The sequence below is a fragment of the Macaca mulatta genome, chromosome 10 (genome assembly GCF_049350105.2).
Source record: "Macaca mulatta isolate MMU2019108-1 chromosome 10, T2T-MMU8v2.0, whole genome shotgun sequence".
Classification (NCBI taxonomy): domain Eukaryota; kingdom Metazoa; phylum Chordata; class Mammalia; order Primates; family Cercopithecidae; genus Macaca; species Macaca mulatta.
Genome location: NC_133415.1, coordinates 116329650 through 116348194, shown reverse-complemented (window position 1 = coordinate 116348194; position 18545 = coordinate 116329650). Strand labels below are relative to the sequence as shown.

The window sequence follows — 18545 nt, the reverse complement described above, 5'->3', positions numbered from 1 at the left end:
TTGGCCAAAGTCCGCCCTGGGGGCCCCAGCCCTCGGTCTCCAGGGAGTTCTGGTGCCACCTACAACAAGGGTAGGAGGAGCTTCGAGAGACCAACGGAAGCAAGCTGTGCTCGCTCATCAGGAAGGGGGGTTGGGGGCACGTCAGGCAGAGCTCTGCCTCCAGGCCAGTAATGCTCAAAGCTTTCGTCTTAGGACCCTTGCGTGGTGTTAAAAGTCAGGGAGGTTACATCTGCTGCTGTTTAGTGTGCTGGAAACTAAACGTGAGAATATTTAAGACATGAGAAAGCAGGGGAGTGTCACACCTCTTATGGCCTCTGAAAACTCCACTGTCCAAGCGAAGACGGGAGTGAGAAGCCTTGGCATTACTGTGAAAACAGGTTTTGACCTTGGGGCTTTCTGGAAGGTTCTTGGGAGCCCCAGGGGGCCTGGACCGTGTTTTGTGAACTGAGACTTTAGGCGGCAGAGCAGTGGGGAAGGCGAGGGTTGGGGTCCCAGCTCTGGTAATGGAGCCAGAGATGCCACAGTGCCCCTTCTCCATCGGTGAAAGGGGGTTATATTGCACCTGCCCTGAGGGTCAGGGCAGGATTAAAGGAAGCCACGGCCTCACAGGGCCTCTGCGGCTGCCTCTCCAGCCCCCTGAACAGGGGCTGCACTGGAGATGTGAGCTCTGGCTGCTCCCTTGGGCCCAGTGGAGGGTGGGATTTTCCCCATAGCAGGTGGATGCAGGGGCGTGGGGAGGGGCAGAGCTCACCGGGGTTGGGGTCAGGGCAGAACGCTCTGTGGGTGTCGGCTTGGGGAGCCTGAGGGCAGCTGGAGGGCGGTGGCAGGGTGAGGGCAGCAGACCACAGCCAGACAGTGCCCTGGAGCTCTGCAAGGTGGGACTGTGCAGCCCGAGGGCCTCAGTGGGGTGTTGATGGATGCTTGCAGCTGGCTGGACACCTGGGCTGCTGTCTGGCTGAAGAGGGCCCCAAGGCCCAGAGAGTGGCTCCGACTGGCGGCCACTGGGACTCAGGGTCAGTCCCGGGGCTGCTGAGGCCCCAGAGCAGGTCCTGAAGTCAGGGAGGGCATGGGTGGGGGAAGGAGTTCCACCCTGCTTGGGTTGGTGAATACTTTTTTTTTTTTTTTTTTTTGAGACAGAGTCTTGCTCTGTCGCCCAGGCTGGAGCGCAGTGGCCGGATCTCGGCTCACTGCAAGCTCCGCCTTCCCGGGTTTACGCCATTCTCCTGCCTCAGCCTCCCGAGTAGCTGGGACTACAGGCGCCCGCCACCTCGCCCGGCTAGTTTTTTTTTTTGTATTTTTTAGTAGAGACGGGGTTTCACTGTGTTAGCCAGGATGGTCTCGATCTCCTGACCTCGTGATCCGCCCGTCTCGGCCTCCCAAAGTGCTGGGATTACAGGCTTGAGCCACCGCGCCCGGCCTTTTTTTTTTTTTTTTTTGAGACGGAGTCTCATTCTGTCGCCCAGGCTGGAGTGTGGTGGCGCGATCTCGGCTCACTGCAAGTTCCACCTTCCCGGGTTCATGCCATTCTCCTGCCTCAGCCTCCTGAGTAGCTGGGACTACAGGCGCCCGCCACCACGCCCGGCTAATTTTTTGCATTTTTAGTAGAGACGGGGTTTCACCGTGTTAGCCAGGATGGTCTCGATCTCCTGACCTTGTGATCCGCCTGTCTCAGCCTCCCAAAGTGCTGGGATTACAGGCGTGAGCCGCCGCGCCCGGCCGGGTTGGTGAATATTTTAAAACAGGATCCACCAAGACACCCTATTGGCGGCTTCGGTCTGCACTTCGGACATCACTGAAAAGTTCCTGAGGCCTCAGGAAGGCTGCGGGGCCCCGCTGAGTGGCCAAATGCCATCCGTCCCCTGCCCTTGTCTCTGCCGGGCTCCCGGTGCCCTCTTGTAACCCAGGCAGTAAGGACCTTCCCACCCCACTCCAGGTTCCTAGGGTGGCTGGAAGGGCCTGGGTGCCCCTGGCAGTCCTGGGTTTGAGCAGCGGCTTCTGGGCTCCCTGCCAAGGGGCTGGGCTTTGTGGCAGCCGGTCGGGCCTCCACGATGGGACGCTGGGGATTTCCCACGTGCTGTGACTGTCCTTGTGGGTGACTTATTGTGTCCCGGAGTGGGACTGCAGGCATGGGGTTACATCCATACCCTGGTGCATGTATGTGACCTGAGTGAACTGTGCATACCTGTGAGTGACTGTGTGGGGTGCAGGGGAGAACTTGGCGGGGGGTCCTGGAGCCCCTGGAAACAGGGTGTATGTGCTCGTGTGTCTGTTCATTTGTGCCTGCGTGTCTGTGTGTCGGGCGTCTGGCTGTGCCTGTGCTGCTGGCTGGCTGCCTGGAGTCAGGGCTGAGTCTCTGGGGGGTGCCCACCGGGTGGCTGGACCCAGAAAGCACTGGGCAACGGTCCCTGTCCCGAAGCCAGGGAGGGAGAAGCCGGCTGGGGGACGGGCTGGACTGGCAGGTGCATGGGCCTTGAGGCAGCTCCTGACTCTGTTGAGGGGAGGGAGGGAAGCCCCGTCCCCGTGAGAGGGTCAACCAGGAATGTCAGGGGTCTTTGGAGGAGCTGTGGGGTCTGGCTTATTTCCTGGCTTCATGCTGCTCTGGCATTTTGCTTTGGGGGTCGGCTGGGGGAGGTGTGGACGATGCTAAGGAGGATGTGTGAGGCTGAGAACAGCTCCAGGATGGAGAGCAGATGCGGGCAGGATCAGCGGCCCCAAACCAGGGCCCTGGCTGGGTCTGTGGGGACCCCGAGGCAGGGGCGGGAGGCACCAACACCCAGAGGAGGGGGGAGAGGGTGGGGGCCCTGGATGGTGTGGGGTGGGAGCAGGAAGGAAGCCCTTGCCCCTGGACCCCCTGCCCAAACGTGGGTCCTGGTTTGCAGGCCTCCTGCTGCAGGACAGCAGTTCCTAAGAGCCTGTGGGCCTCCTGCAGGGACAGGACTGGAGCTGTGGGTGTGGCAGGAGGCAGAGCTCCCAGGCAGGACCAGCCTGGAGGGGTTGGAGGGACAGGAACCAGCGCCCCCTGCCCTGCCCATCTCCCTGAACATGTCGGGGGAAGGAGCCCCAGGCTCTGCCACACAGCCTGTCATGGGGAGGGGCTGGCAGCTCTGCCCCAGGCTCTGGCAATGAGGACCCTGCCAGCCACTGTCTGAAGCCAGGTCAGGCCAAGCCAGCTGCCAGCTGTGAGGTTCCAGGGCTCAGCTGCCTGCGGGGAGGGGCGGTGCTGAACTGGGGAGTTGGAGGGAACGGTGGGGGGCAGGGGAAGGAGAAATCCCCCGAGTCCCACAGTGGGAGGTTGTAAGATCTCCCTCTGCATGTCTTAGTCTCTGTAAACCTTTTACCCTCCAGGCTGTGGGGAGCAACCTTCAACTGTAAAGGGGTCCCTGGGCCTCTGTAAACCTTTTACCCTCCAGGCTGTGGGGAGCAACCTTCAGCTGTAAAGGGGTCCCTGGGCCTCCCCGAGGCTGTGGCTGCCTCCAGAGTGGGGGTTTCTGGCACTTTAGGGGCCTCAATTGACCGCCTCCCACTGCCCTTTCTTTACACTGCATTACCCGACACCCAGGCCTTCACCTTGGGTGTGAGGCAGGTGGCACACAGCGGGGCACGGTGCCCACGGGGCAGCCGGGAGCTGACTCAGCATCTTTACCTTCCCGCTCACGTGACGCCTCCTCCTGCCGCCGCTCGAGACGCTTTACAAACCTTGCACCATTCCTCCATCAGCGCAATCCTTATCGACGGTCAGCACCCCCACTTCACAGGTGAAGAGGTGGAGGTGCGGGGAGATCTGGCAGCTGCCGGGAGTCACACAAACTAAGCTCGCAGTGAGTGAGACACAGCAGTGGCTCCAGTGTCCTGCGATGATGTAAAAGCAGCATTTTCCCATCAGGCTGGGAACCACCAATGCAGAACGCCCAGGGCTCCTTTGCTGAACTCCATGGCTGCCCCAACCCGACCTCACTCCTTGGGTGCTCCCCCACCCAGTGCCCGGACTCCTGGCTCCTTTCTCATGAAGATTCTCAGCCCTTGGCTTGTGTATTCAGGAACTCTTGGGAGGAAGTCCATTTATTTATGCTGTTTCATGCTAAAGTGTGAATGACTAACATACCAGAACTATTTGCTCTTTTTTTTTTTTTTTTTTTTGAGATGGAGTCTCGCTCTTGTCACCAGGCTGGAGTGCAATGGTGCAATCTCAGTTCACTGCAACCTCCACTCCCAGGGTTCAAGCCATCCTCCTGCCTTGGCCTCCCGAGTAGCTGGGATAATAGGTGCCCACCATCATGCCTGGCTAAGTTTTGTATTTTTAGTAGAGATGGGGTTTCACCATTTTGGCCAGGCTGGTCTCCAACTCCGGACCTCAGATGATCCGCCCACCCCGACCTCCCAAAGTGCTGGGATTACAGGCGTGAGCTGCTGCACTCGGCCTATTTGCATTTTAAGAAAGGACATTGTTGGCCGGGCGCGGTGGCTCAAGCCTGTAATCCCAGCACTTTGGGAGGCCGAGACGGGCGGATCACTAGGTCAGGAGATCGAGACCATCCTGGCGAACACGGTGAAACCCCGTCTCTACTAAAAAATACAAAAAACGAGCCGGGCGAGGTGGCGGGCGCCTGTAGTCCCAGCTACTCGGGAGGCTGAGGCAGGAGAATGGCGTAAACCCGGGAGGCGGAGCTTGCAGTGAGCTGAGATCCGGCCACTGCACTCCAGCCCGGGCGACAGAGCGAGACTCCGTCTCAAAAAAAAAAAAAAAAAAAAAAAAAAAAGAAAGGACATTGTTAACTTACACCATGTTTTCTTTTTCTTTTTTCTTTTTTGAGACGGAGTCTCGCACTATTGCATGGGCTGCAGTGCAGTGGCGTGATCTCGGCTCACTGCAACCTCTGCCTCCTGGGTTCAAGTGATTCTTCTGCCTCAGCCTCCTGAGTAGCTGGGGTTACAGGCACCCACCACCACGCCCAGCTAATTTTTTGTATTTTTAGTAGAGATGGGGTTTCATCATGTTGGCCAGGCTGGTCTCGAACTCCTGACCTTGTGATTCGCCCACCTCAGCCTCCCAAAGTGCTGGGATTATAGGTGTGAGCCACCGCGACTGGCCTTACACCATGTTTTCTTAATGTCAGCACAACTGGCATTTGGGCTGGATGATGCTGTGCTTTGTGGGGGCTGCCCTGTGCCCTGCAGGGTGCTTGGTGCCCCCCTCCCCCAGCCTCCACCCACTGGATACCAGTAGCATCTGCCCCTCCACTGTGACGACCAAAACTGTCTCCAGATGCACTAGATGCTCCCTTGGGAACAAAAGCCCTGGGTGAGAACAATTGACCTAAATGGATTTCATCTCTGTAGGTGGGATGCCAGGAAGTGTGATTAAGCAAAAGCCTGGTCTCCAGGATGGGGCCAGCTCGTCCGAGCCGCAGGGATGGACACATCATGCTCTCTTCAACTCAACCAGTGGGAGGATCTGAGAGACCAGGGAAGAGGGGCGTGTCGGAGCCAGAAGTGGACTTACCCGGGCACCTTCCTGCACGAGACCAGGGAAGAGGGGCGTGTCCGAGCCGGGAACTGCACTCACCTGGGCACCTTCCTGCACGAGACCAGGGAAGAGGGGCGTGTTCGAGCCGGGAACTGCACTCACCCGGGCACCTTCCTGCCCTCCTCCTGACGCCCTCAGAATGAGGCTCTCCCTGTCCCCATCCCCACCCTCCCGTGAGGTGGGGGCCGATCCTCTCCACTTGTCTGAGGAGCATGAGGTTCTATCTCACTTGGGCAACTACAACAAAGTACCTACGGCTCGGGGGCTTAAACAACAGAAATTTATTTCTCACAGTTCTGGAAGCCAGAGGTCAAGATCCAGGTGCGGGCAGACTCGGTTCCTGTGAGCGCCGGCTTCCTGGCTTGCTGACGACGCCTTCCCATGTCCCCACGTGGCACGAAGCAGAGAACAGGACCCAGCGCTCGTGTCTCTTCCCCTGAGGGTGCTGGTCCTGTTCCGAGGGCTCCACCCACCTGACCCAGCCGCCCCCAAAGGCCCCCTCTCCTAACACCATCGCACTGGAGGGCGGGTTTCAGCATGTGGATTCTGGGGGCACATCCAGTCCACGCAGCCCTGAGTGGTTGCCTGGCCTGCTGAAAGCCACTCAGCTCGGGCAGGCCCACGGTGGCTGCCTGCAGGCCATGCCCTGCAGCCCACACCAGCGCCACCCTCTACAGGGGCTGAGGCAGAGCCTGCTGGGTGCCGAGGGTGGTGCCCTCGTGTTTGCTGGTGAGGTGGGGCAGCAGGCCGCCTGCAGAGCCTCAGGACTGGCCAGACTCCAGCTTTGTGCAGCCCCTGCTGTGCTGCTTGGAGAACCCAGCCTTTCTGAACCATCCACCTGGTGTGGCGTTAGGTGACTTTGTTCCGGATGCGGCGTGGGGAGGGCTGTGACAGCCCATGGGCCTTGCCAAGGCTGGGCGGCCCTGCCCAAAGCCTACTGGACAACTGGCCAAGCAAGGCCCTGGTAAGCCTGGGCCGTCGGTGGGCGGGCAGTCAGGGCACAGATGCCAGCAGCCTGCGTGGGCAGGACGTCTGGCCGCTCCGCAGGCCCTGAGCTCCAGCTACCCATGTCCTCTTGGGGTCTCTCCGGCAGCCCTGAACCACACAAGCCCCAGGCCAGTGACTGAGGCCACATCTGGCTGGAGGCTCCAGCGACGTCCAGACCCAGGTCAAAGTGGCCATCTGTCATCTGACAGGTTGACACGCACCTTCCTTGGGCCGAGTGTCTGTGCCCGCCCCCCTGCCCCGCACTCAGTGTGCAGTAGGCCAGCGGTCCCAGGCAAAGCAGTTTCCTGTCGGGATGAGGATCAGCTCCAGAGAAGGTGAGGAGGGGTCCCCGTGTCAGGGCCTCCCTGAGAAGACGCAGTGTCTGCCATCCTGGTGGGCAGAGGGGACAGCACACGCAAGTGCTCAGGGAAGTGGGGGTGGCCGTGTGCCCAGGCAGGGAGGACGGGGGCAGAGGGGCCGGTGGTCCTGGAGCATGTGGCAGGGCCAGGTCTCAGGAGCGAGGAGGCCTCGAGGAGGAAAGTGTGTGGGTAGTGTCGAGGTGCCAGGGAGTCTGGGTGTGTAGATCCACGGTGGGGCCTGGGTCTCTCCCACGAGTGAGCGCGGGGCCTGCGTTCCTCACGATGGATCTGCCACAGCACGGGGACGACTGTCACAGCTTCTCCATGTGGCTGAAGGCGTAGGAGGGGGCGCGTGGGAGGCCACTTGTGACACCTGTGGACCGGAGATGACAACATACGGGGTTTGGGGATGTCGATGATGAGGTCCCGGAGCTACAGGTCGATTTCTGCCCTTTCCGGATGCCTCCAGAGCCACCGTCGCTCCCCAGCCTGTTCCTGCCGTCACAGGTGACCACGGGCTCCTCAATTGACGGTATTATTGGTGGCCGGGAAGTACAAGCAACTCCCTCATGCAATTAGCTGGCTTGCCAGGGGCTAGGGAAGCTTGTTGAGAGCCCTGGTCCTTTAGAAAAAAGTATAAATTAAATTTTTATTGACTTTAGTGTAAGATGTTAAAAAAAGTCAATACTTTCATATCTAAATCTTTTCCTCACTCCCCTGCTCCCCTGCAAGCTGGATAAATACAGCCCTTCCTCCTAATAATGGAAAATTCCTTTGGAGGGGCTGGGCCTCTGTCTGGGGAGGCACTTCCTGTCGCCCAAATTACAGGATTAAAGCCGCAGCGGGTCTGGCCCAGGTGAGATGACTGAGAATCTGTCTCTCCTCATTTCCTCATTTTCCCAAATTAAATCTTGTTTCTTGGCCGGCAGAGCTTTCCTCCAGGCCTCTGTGGGGTCGTCTGTTTTTCTGAAGGCGCAGAGATGGGGAAGCAGCTCCCTCCGTTTCCACCGGGAGGCACAGGGTGGTGGCCTGGGAGGCCCTGCTTTAAGCCAGGGGGCCGTTGTCACTGGTGCCGAGGCCCTCGGAATGCAGGTGAAGCTGAGCACCCTGGCACAGATCCCACCTAGGACGGCACAGCGTCAAAAGGGCATAAAATCTGGGCTGTTCTAGCAGGGGCCACAACCTGCCAGGGCCACCAGCACCATGTAGCCGTCCTGCACAAACTCACTGTGGCAGTCCCCGCCTCCCGGACCCGGCTTCTGCGGCCCCACACAGGAGGCAGCCAGAGGAAGCCCATATGCCTCTCAACTCACTGCCTGTGCTTGGTTTCCGGGGGCTTTTGTTCGTTTTTTTGTTTTTAAGATAGTCTCGCACTGTTGCCCAGGATGGAGTGCAGTGATGCAATCTTGACTCGCTGCAACCTCCACCTCCCGGGTTTGAGTGATTCTCCTACCTCAGCCTCCCAGGTAGCTGGGATTACAGGCATGCGCCACCATGCATGGCTAATTTTGAATTTTTAGTAGAGACGGGGTTTCTCCATGTTGGTCAGGCTGGTCCCTAACTCTCAACCTCAGGTGATCCACCCACCTCGGCCTCCCAAAGTTCTGGGATTACAGGCGTGAGCCACTGTACCTGGCCTGTTTTGGTTTTTTTTTTTTTTTTTTTTTTGAGACGGAGTCTTGCTCTTGTTTCCCAGGCTGGAGTGCAGTGACATGATTTCAACTCACTTCAGCCTCCGCCTCCCAGGTTCGAGTGATTCCTCTGCCTCAGCCTTCGAGTAGCTGGGATTACAAGTGTCTGCCACCATACCTGACTAATTTTTGTGTTTTTAGTAGAGACAGGGTTTCACCATGTAGGCCAGGCTGGTCTCGAACTCCTGACCTCCGGTGATCGACCCACCTCAGACTCCCAAAGTGCTGGGATTACAGGCGTGAGCCACCGCGCCCAGCCCTCATTTTTGTTTTTAATTAATTAACCCCTCCCCTCCCATCCGTCCCCTCCCCTCCTTTCTTTCCTTTTTTTTTTCAGGGTCTTGCTCTGTTGCCCAGGCTGGAGTGCAGTGGTGTAGTGAGAGCTCAGTGTAGCCTCCAACTCCTGGGCTCGAGTGAGCCTCCTGCCTCAGCCTCCTGAGTAGCTGAGACAACAGGTACACACCAGCAAGCCCAGCTAAGTTTCATTTATTTATTTATTTTTTGAGACAGGGTCTCTCTTACCGAAGCTGGAGTGCAGTGGTGCCATCATGCCATCACTGCAGCCGGGACCTCCTGGATTAAAGCGGTTCTCCCACCTCAGCCTCCTGGGCAGCTAGGATCACAGGCAGGCCACCCAGCCCAGATGATTTTCGCAGTTTTGTAGAGACAGGGTTTCTGTGTTGCCCAGGCTGGTCTCAAACTCTTGGACTCAAGCAGTCTGCCCACCTCAGCCTCCCAAAGCTCTGGACTTACAGGCATAAGTCGCCTGGCCTGGCCTCGGTTTTTCACTTTTGGTCCCACCATTCCAGTGCCGAGCCTGTGAGACTGGAGTCATGACCCAGCAGGACTGCACCTGCACCTGAGGGGGAGCAGAGGTGGGCTCTGGAGGGCTGCTCTGTGACCTGTACTGTATAGGCAAGGTTACCCTATGGGTTCTCCCTGGCAGTGACCCAGACGTGCTTGTTTGTCCTCTAACAACCATCGACTCTGGGCCCCTCTCTGCGCCAGGCTTCAGGGAGGACAGTGGGAGAAGCCCCAGGGGACCCGGGCAGCAGGCGGCCGCAGTCCCTGTGGTTCGCTTTCTGCCGGCGTGGGGGAGACCAAAAGAGGACTCTGGGGACAGATGAACTGGCCTCGATCGGCAGGAGCAGCCAGTCCTGGCAGTGCAGCCTTCATGTTCTCTGGTCGTTTGGTGCAGCCCAGTGACGTGGGAGGCTGGGGAGGCCTCGAGGTTACCTCCCTGGAGGAGATCAGAGAATGGGCTGGGCTTGCAGGTTCCGGCGAGAGGACGGTGCTGGAGGTGCTGAAGGGACAGCGCCCGTGTGGAATCCGCTGCCACCCTGGCCGCCTGGGTGAGGACCAACTGTCTCCCCCGCTGGAGCTGGGCGCCACGTACGTCTGAATTCTGCTCATCCTCTCTGGAGTCCTGTCGATGCAGTCTTGGCAAAGATTGCTTGAGCCTGAATGCTTTTCCCATCTATTTTTAAATAAATGGAATTCCTCATGCTTGGATGAAATTTACCCCAACTGGGCATTTTCACGACCCGCTTTGCCTGGGCGCAGAGGAGGGGACAGGGGGTAGGCATGCGGGTAACCAGATTGCTGACAATGTAGCCCGTGGGTGTGCAAGACACAAAATTAAAAACATAAATGATTAATGAGCTGGCTCTTTGAAAGGACATCCTAAACAAAGGAGGAAGCAAAGATTTTCAAGCCTTGATGCAGGATTTGCTTTCCAGAACCTTCCAAGGTGTGGCAAAGCTGCTGAAGCCAACGCCATTTGTAGACGGGAGAACCACGAGCTGCAGGGTGCAAAGCTCCACCTGCATCCAGAGCTGGCCCCTCCAGCCTGGCATCCCCACAGGGGCCACACTCTCAGCCACCCCCAGGAGGCTGTGAAGCCAGCTGATGGCTCCCCAAGACTTCAGGAGGGTGTTCCCCTTTTTTTCCTGAAAAATAAGATGAACAGGTTTGTCTCTCCCAATGTCCTGGAACACCAGAGCACCTTAATCCTTGCTCCCATCTCAGCTCTGGTGCATCTGCTACAACGGGAACTGGGGATCCCTTTTCCTTCATCCTCTATGGATCAGCCCTAACCTTGGGTCCCACGTGGCTCTGACATCAAACCTGAGACGACTGCTTCCCCAGGAGGGGCTGCGCACAGCCCGGGCACTGCCGAGGGACACCGGATAGTCTGAGGCTTCCCCCAACAGGATGAGGGGCCCCAGCCCTGCCGGGTTTACATTTTGAGCTACGGCTGCTCCCTCGGGTCTTCTGGTGAGTGGGAAAGACCAGCGGCGCCAGCCAGCGTGTGAGGGGAGATGCCGCGGTGCCCTCTTCCTTCTGCGCACTGACGTCCTCTCCCTCCCCGAACACACCGGGCTGGTGCCTCCTCCCTTAACAACGGAGAGAAACCGCAGCCGCCTGGGGCAAGCCCACTTCATGCTGGTTATCACAGCCCATGTGTGGGCACAGAGGCAGGGAGGCGGGGGTCCGGAGCGTGCCCCCGAATGTGCACTAGCTTGTGTAAGTTGCCGTCTATCCCCAACATCCTGGATAATGTACAGGGTAGCATTCTGCCTGCACCGACCCTTCTGTTTACAGCCGAAACACAAAACAACAAACACAGGCCCCGTGGCCACTAGCTCTGGAAACCAAAGGGCAAACACAACCCACGGGCTGACCCTGCGCCAGGGCTAGGGCTGTTTTATGAGCAGGTCCCCTGTGAGGACAGCACCAGCGATTCAGCAGAGGCCGCCTCTAGGTAGAATCCATGGTGCCAGGCAAACGCGCGAATAGGCTGGATGTAGTCAGAGATGCACTCAAAGATCACACCCCTCCTGGGTGTGCAGAGGAGGGCCCGGTGGCGGGGCACCTCGGGGGGTGGGCAGCACTGAGCCTCAGGGGTCCCTTGGTCTCCCAGTAGCAGCTCCAGAGGGACCCCTCCCAGGACGCATGGCCCCCAGCAGTGGGGAGGCCACCTCTGCCCACCTGCCCCCAAGGAAACACTGTCCCATTTGTGTCCAGGAGGCACAGATCTGCCTCCTTTGTCCTGAGGGGTGGCACTGGGCTTCCCGCTGGCCTCTCTGCTGCCCTGGGGCCACCCTCCAATCCCTGCCCCTGCCACAGGCCCCTTCTGGAGTCTGCAGAGTGAAGTCTAGGCCCCGTGGGGGGTTCAAGGCCCTCTAGGAGTGACTCTCCCATCCCAACTCAGATGGCCCTTTCTCCTCTTCTTGCCTGCGGGCCCTTTCCCCTGGGCTGTTTTCCTTGCAGGGCACCTCCAGCCTCCACAGACCCTCCCTGCACACACCCTGGGGTCTAGGGGGTCCTACTGCCTGGCAACCCTGACACCAAGAGCATGAGGTCACCATGGGCCGAGCCCCAACAGAGTCTTGGGGAGGGCCCGTACCCCCACCCCTTCCCGGAGGTGTCCACTTCCAGGGCCCAGCTGAGAGGACTCCAGTCCTGCTCAGGTGGCTCTGCACTGCTCTGGGACCCCAGGGAGCGACGGGGCCACCAGGCAAGTCCGCTTGGTTAGTACCGCCTGACTCAAAGGTGACTGCAGGGTCAGTGTGCACATGGTCCGGGGGAACGGGCAGGCTCAGCCCAGAGGTCTGGTCCTGCGGGCCTTGGCCCCTTCCGCCTCCGCCTCCCCTCGCCTCCCGCTCCCCTCCTGTCTCCCCTCTTACCCTCCCCTCCCATTTTCCCCAGCCCTCCCCCTCCTCTCCCCCACCCTCTCTTCCCCTCCTCTCCCCCTCCCCTCCCCCTCCCCTCCTGTCTCCCCTCTCCCCCCTCACCTCCCCCTCCCCTTCCCTCTCCCCGCTTCGCTCCCCTCTCCCCGTCTCTTCTCCTCCTCCCCCTCTCCTCTCCCTCCCCTCCTGTCTCCCCCCTCCCCTTCCCCTATCCCTCCCCTCCCCTCTCCTCCCCTTCCCTCTCCTCCCGTCTCCTCCCCTCCCCCCCTCTCCCCTCCCCTCCCCTCTCCTCCCCTCCCCCCTCCTCCCCTCTCCTCTCCTCCCCTCCCCTCCTCCGACTGGCGTCGCGGGGGTTAACGCCGGGCGGGGCGAGGCGGCGGGCGGAGCCGGCGCGGCCGCGGGCCAGGCGCGGAGGTGCGCGCGGAGCGAGGTGGCCGCAGCGTCTCCGCGCGCGGCCCAAGCCCGTCAGGAGCGCGGAACCGCCGCCTCGGCCATGCGGCTCCCGGCCCGGGGGCCTGGGCTGGGGCCCGCGCCGCCCCCCGCGCACCGCCCCCGCTGAGCCTGCGCCCGACCCGGGGCGCCTCCGCCCGGCACCATGGTGCAGAAGTCGCGCAACGGCGGCGTGTACCCCGGCCCGAGCGGGGAGAAGAAGCTGAAGGTGGGCTTCGTGGGGCTGGACCCCGGCGCGCCCGACTCCACCCGGGACGGGGCTCTGCTGATCGCCGGCTCCGAGGCCCCCAAGCGCGGCAGCATCCTCAGCAAACCTCGCGCGGGCGGCGCGGGCGCCGGGAAGCCCCCCAAGCGCAACGCCTTCTACCGCAAGCTGCAGAATTTCCTCTACAACGTGCTGGAGCGGCCGCGCGGCTGGGCGTTCATCTACCACGCCTACGTGTGAGTGGCCGGCGGCGCCCCCGTGGCGACCCCCGTGGCGACCCCCGTGGCGACCCCGGCCGGGCTGGCTGCGGCGGGTTTGGCTCCCTGCGCCTGGGTCTGGGTCCGGGGCCGAGACCGGAGAGCGATTGTGCAGCGCGCGGGCAGGAAGGATTCCGGGATCGGGGCCGGGGCCGGGTGGGGGCTCCGGGCCCGCAGGACGGAGACGTGCGGCCGCCCCAGCCCCCTCCTCAGCCTGGCAGGCCCCTCCCCGCGGCCGCTGCGCCGAACAAAGGGCCGGCCGGGGAGGGAGGGCGGCAGCGCTGGGTCTGGACTCTCCGGGACTCTCGGGGACCCGCGGGGCTGGGGCCGCCCGACCAAGCGGGGGCGGCGGGGGAGGGTTTGGCCTGCCCTTCGCCATCCTCCCGAGCCGCTGTCCCTCAGCCTGGGGCGAGCTTTTGGGTTCCTGAGATGCGGGAGGGGCCCTCCCATGACCCCCACCCCAGCCGGGCGGAGCGCAGCTGTCTGTCCTGCCGCCTCGGCGCCGACGCCCCTCCCTGGACCCGCGAACCCCCCTCGGCTCCGGCGCTCAGCGCGGCGCTGACCCATCTCTGCCGCCGCCGGCCGCCCCCGTGCACATCCCGGGCTCAGGACCCCTCCTTGGCAGAGCGAGGCCCGGGGAAGGGGCTGCGGCAGACCCGGGACCCCCAGCCCTGGGCCTGGAAGGGGCTGTCCCCTCTCCCCGGGCGAGGCTCAGGGCACGGCTGCCTCCTGGGGCAGGGCTGGCGGGGGCGGCCGAAGCCTGCGTCCGTGTGCACCTGAGTGTTCGCGTGTGGACTGTGCACGGCCCGCTGCGCGTGCGGCCTGTGCGGCGGGTGTGCACAGCCTCCCCGCGCCAGGGCGCTTGCTCTCCCATCCCAGCCGAACAAGGGACCCGCCGAGCTCCGGGACCGGCCATTTTGTGTGAGAGGCATTTTGGGATGGGACTGAGGGGCAGACTCGCCACAAGCTGGCCGGGCGCCCACCTGGGCCGAGAGGGGTGTGTGCCCCAGCGTGTGTGTGGCCTTGAGTGTGCCCTCAGCAGACCCTCCGTGGGCTGTGATATGGGAGGGTTCTGGGGTAGGGAGAAGATCTCAGAGGGAAATGCCAGGCCGCTTGCAGGGAGGGTGTCTCCGTGGAGGGCCCCTGGGCACCCAGCCTGGGACTCCCCAAGCAGAGGCTTCTCCAACCTTCTGGGTCCTGGAGGTCCTGCCGCCCCCAGGAGGTGAGTCTGGCCTTTCCAGTCCAGGGTCCATGCCCGAATCCTCGGATGAGCCTCTATGTCTCAGGAACGGCCTCTCCTTATGGCCCCCACCTGGCTGGGAACCAAAGGGGCTCTTGGAGGGCCGGTACTGGTCAGCCAGGTCTCAGCCCAAGGTGACTCCTGGGACGAGGACAGGACAGAACCCACCCCACAGCCCTCCTGCCCCGACGGCCTCAGTGGCCGGAGCCCCACTCTGCGTTTGACCCACGGTGCTGCCCGGGGTTTGTTCTGCTTTGAGCCCATGATCCAAGGGCCCAGCCTGGCTATTCCTGAGGTTTCCCGTTGGGTCCACAGCTCTCCGCTGGCCGCCCCCTGCCTGGGCCTGTGTGGGTCAGCCCCTCCGTTCCTCCTTCCTGTCTCTGCCTCCTGAGAGTGGCAGTCCAGAACTGGGGTGAAGCATGGGGAGCGCTTGCACATGTGGGGTCTGCGCCGTCTCCTCCTGACGACCCTGAGTCTACAGAGCAGCAGCTTGTGGGGGCTTCAGGCGAGCCCCTCAACCTCCGAACAGCCCCGCCCTCCAGCCTGCACTAGGCCTCTCCTCAGCTCCTTTGCTGTGGGCAGGGGTGGCTTGGCCTCAGGGAGGCAGTCCCTTTGGCAGGGGGATTTTTTCTGAGGGTCAGGGCTGGAGAGCAGGGTCTCTGATCCTGCCCCGGGTTGGACACTGGGGGCTGGTCTCAGAACCTCTGCAAACCTCAGTTTTCTGTGGGTAACATCAGCACAGCTGCTTCTCACTCAAGGGCTTTGTGAGCCCCGCTGCTGGGGGGCATCCCACTCTACCAGGCCGGCCCAGTGCCCTCTGTGAAAGGGGTGCAACTCACCACCCAGCCCCCAGGTGTGGAGTTCTCTGCTGTCCCCATGGCCCAGCCCATCCTTGGGGTACAGCCTCCACCCCGGCTTGGGAGGCCCGATGGCCCCGTGTCCCCTGCCTGGCCCGGCATGGACTGGCCGGGTTGTGCATTAGGCATCATTTGGTCTGTTTGTTCATCAGCTAAACGGAGATGGAGCTGAGTTGGGCCTGGGGCAGCCGGGAGTAGGGGGAAGGCCAGGGCTCCCTGTGCTGCCGCACCCAGCTGTGGCTGGACACAGGTCCCCAGGCCCACCTCCCTTTTGCCTGTTGCCCCCAGCGTCTGGCTTCAGAGAGGTCAAGTTGTGAGAACCTCTCTCGGCATCCCCACTGGACCTGGGGTGGCCGCTGTCTGGGGTAGAGAGGGCTGCTGCCCTATGGCCCCAGGGCTTGGTAGGCATCAGGCCAGGCCCCCGCTGCCCCGGCCCTGGGGAGGCGGAGACGTCAGCACCGAGTTAGAGAGGGGCTTTCTCCACCGTTGCTCCTCTGTGTGGAGCTGCGGCCTCCGCTCTCGCGCTGCCTGGTGCGTTCCCAGAGGTTCCGGAGACAGGGCCTCCCTGAGTCAGACCTGCTCTCTGCCTGGTGGGGGCGGCGTGCCGGCCCACCTCTCCCAGACCCTCCCAAAGGGAGTGTGACCTGCAGAAATGGCCCAAACTCAGCAGATGATGTGCCTGGGGCTGCCGTAGGGGACTCTGGGCCAGAGCACCATAGGGGTGCCCTTTGGAGCCTGAATCCCCAGCTCCAGCCTCTCTCCTGCTGCCCATCTGTGCACAGGATGGAGCCAGGCACGGCTGCACCATGGACTTGAATCTCCTCGTCCAGGATCCCCACGTGGGTCACTGGGCGTGTCCACTCTGTTCTCACTGGGTGTGGGCCTCAGTTACAGCCTACTAGAGGGTCACTCAGCCCCGTCCCTGTGGATGGGGAAACTGAGGCAGAGGAAGGTTGAGTGAGCTCCAGAGTCATCCTGCTTAACTGAAAGGAGGGGTCCCAGCCTGAGATGAGAGCTGAGGGTGCAGATTGCTTGAGCTTGCCAGCAGCCCAGCCACGTTGAATGGCCAGGGTGAAGCTGTGTTTAAAATAGGCCAGATGGGAACTCTGGCACCAGGGAGGGCCTGTCCGTGGGGCTCACTGTGCCATCTTGGCTTTTGGGCCAGGCCTCAGATGGGGTCCAGGGTTGCAGGGGCCTATGGCCCTGGGCTGCTTGACCAGGTGCTGTCTCCCATCTCACTGCAGAGAGGGGCCCGGGGCTGGAGGGCCTATGTTCAAGTCCCCTTGTGCCGGGGCCCAGGCGTGTCCCCTCACAGTCCTGGATAACTCGGATGGTGCTGAGCACAGGCTGCCCGGGCCCCTCTCCCACCCCCGCGTTCAGCTCAGAGGCTGGTGTGAGCCCTCGAAGGGCTGGCTGGGGTGAGCAGGCGCCCGGCACCTTCTTCTTGGTCAGGCTGCTTTGAGGGGTGAGTGCAGGCCTGGGCTTTACCCAACACAGAGCGGGGCCCTGGCAGGACCAGGGTCCGGTCTTTGCTGACGGAGCATTGTGTGCCAAGAAAGAGACTTGAGCGTTTGAACGGCCACATTCTGCTTCTTCCAACAGCCTCCTGGGTAGGAAATCTTATGGAAATTTCCCAAAAGGTGAAAAAGCCTTGGAGAGTTGTGGTTTCTGGGGAAACCTGGACTTCTCTGGTTCCTGGGCCCCTCGGGAGGTCTTGGGCCTCCTCGCAGGATTCTGTCCCTCACCAAATAATTTAAAGTGAGATTACTCGAGTGGTAAGACGTTGTACACAACGCTGCCTCGTTACACAGTGGAGGTGGAGTCAGTCTCTGCACATTCTGTGTCTGCGAGAGGATGGGAGCTAACGGGTAAGCAGGAACGCTCCTCCTGATCCTTCCACAGTTAGAGCAGAGGAAATCCGTTTTATTAGAAATCGCTGCCAGCCAATCTCTGCAGAGACGCGGTCGCTCCAGAGGCGCCGGTGCTCTGGATGTGGGCACTGCTGGGCGCTAAGGATTCTCGACCCCCAGGATGCTGACCACGTGGGAGTCCTGTCTCCAGTTTGGAAAACGCTTAAATCCTGGAGTGTTCAGAGCTGTGGTCACTTCTCAGGGCACAGGGTGAGTCCAGTGGTGGAGAGTGGCTTAACACAGTGGTTTTCCCAGTTTGTTTTAGCTGATAAACGAATGAGTCTGTGGATCTCCGCCAGTCCCTGTGCTCCTGACACGTCCGTGCCCCCGTGTGCACACTCAGCAAGTCCGTCCTGTAGCTGCTCGCAAGAGCATGGGGCCAGCCTCTGCCTGTAGGAGTGACATTCCGTAGCCTCCATAGCTGCACCGGGGCTGGGCCAACCTCGGCCCCATAGGAATGACGTTCCGAAGTCACAGAAGAGCCAGGCTGGCCCAAGCGCTGTAGGAGTGACATTCGCAGCGGTAGAGGAGCTGGGCTGGCCTCCGCCTGAAGCTGCTTCCAGTGTGGGGAGATGAATCTGCTATGCAGAGTGAGTTCCCTTCTAGGAAAATGGGCAGGTCTGGAGGACCAAGGGGGACCTGTGGGGGCCTTGAATCTGGCGAGAAGGGATATGGGATGGCCGAGCTGCCTTGCCTAGAGGCTGGGGAGGGGCAGCCTGTGCCCTGGGACCTCCGAGTGTCCACTTGAGGTTGGACGGGAGGCTGGGGCCAGCGGCCAGGCCGTGTCCTGTTAAAGGCTCAGGCGAGAGCAGTGTGCCCGTTTTGGGAGGATGGGGGGGCAAGGATGGTGGGGTGATGCCCACAATGTCCCTCGGGAGAGACGTTGGCCTTGTGTCCAACATCTCATTATCGCAGACAGAGCGTTACCTCGCCGGGGGTCACCTTGTTTTCCAGTGTGCATGCCGGGCAGCTCTGAGACGGGAAACTGCTGGTGTGTGTGCTGTCCACTGTGCAGCCCCGCTCCCCTCTGGGCCTCTGCCCACGTGAGACGTGCTCCTGTGCAGCTGTGACCTGTGAAGACGGTTCCGAAGGCCCTGCATGACCTGTGGGGTGTGAGACTCGGGGAGGGCAGGGCTGGGGCTCTGGCTGGGTCCTGTGCTGAGACTGGCCAGCGTTGGGATCCTAGACCCAAGTTTCCTTGTCTGCATGGTGGGGATAACCATTCTGCGTCTGTCGTGGTTGCCGCCGGGATTCGACGCGTGAGTCACTCCCCACGACGCCTGATGCCTGCGACGTTCACCGAGCTCGTAGCCGTCATCGCCGTGACCGTGAGGCGCCTTCAGCAGAACAGAAGGCCTCACCCCAGACGAAGC

At 61.5% G+C, this 18545-nt stretch overlaps 1 protein-coding gene across 3 annotated transcripts in view; it reads left to right on the top strand.

Moving 5' to 3' along the window:
* The first annotated feature begins 12657 nt into the window (after positions 1-12657).
* The window catches only part of KCNQ2 (potassium voltage-gated channel subfamily Q member 2), a 71648-nt gene continuing 65760 nt past the window's right edge, over positions 12658-18545 (top strand). For all 3 annotated transcript variants that reach the window (XM_077952188.1, XM_015148609.3, XM_015148613.3), the window contains exon 1: positions 12658-13144. In XM_077952188.1, coding sequence (XP_077808314.1) covers positions 12849-13144 — 296 coding nt within the window. In that variant the 5' untranslated portion in view covers positions 12658-12848. The remainder of the gene's footprint in view (positions 13145-18545) is intronic.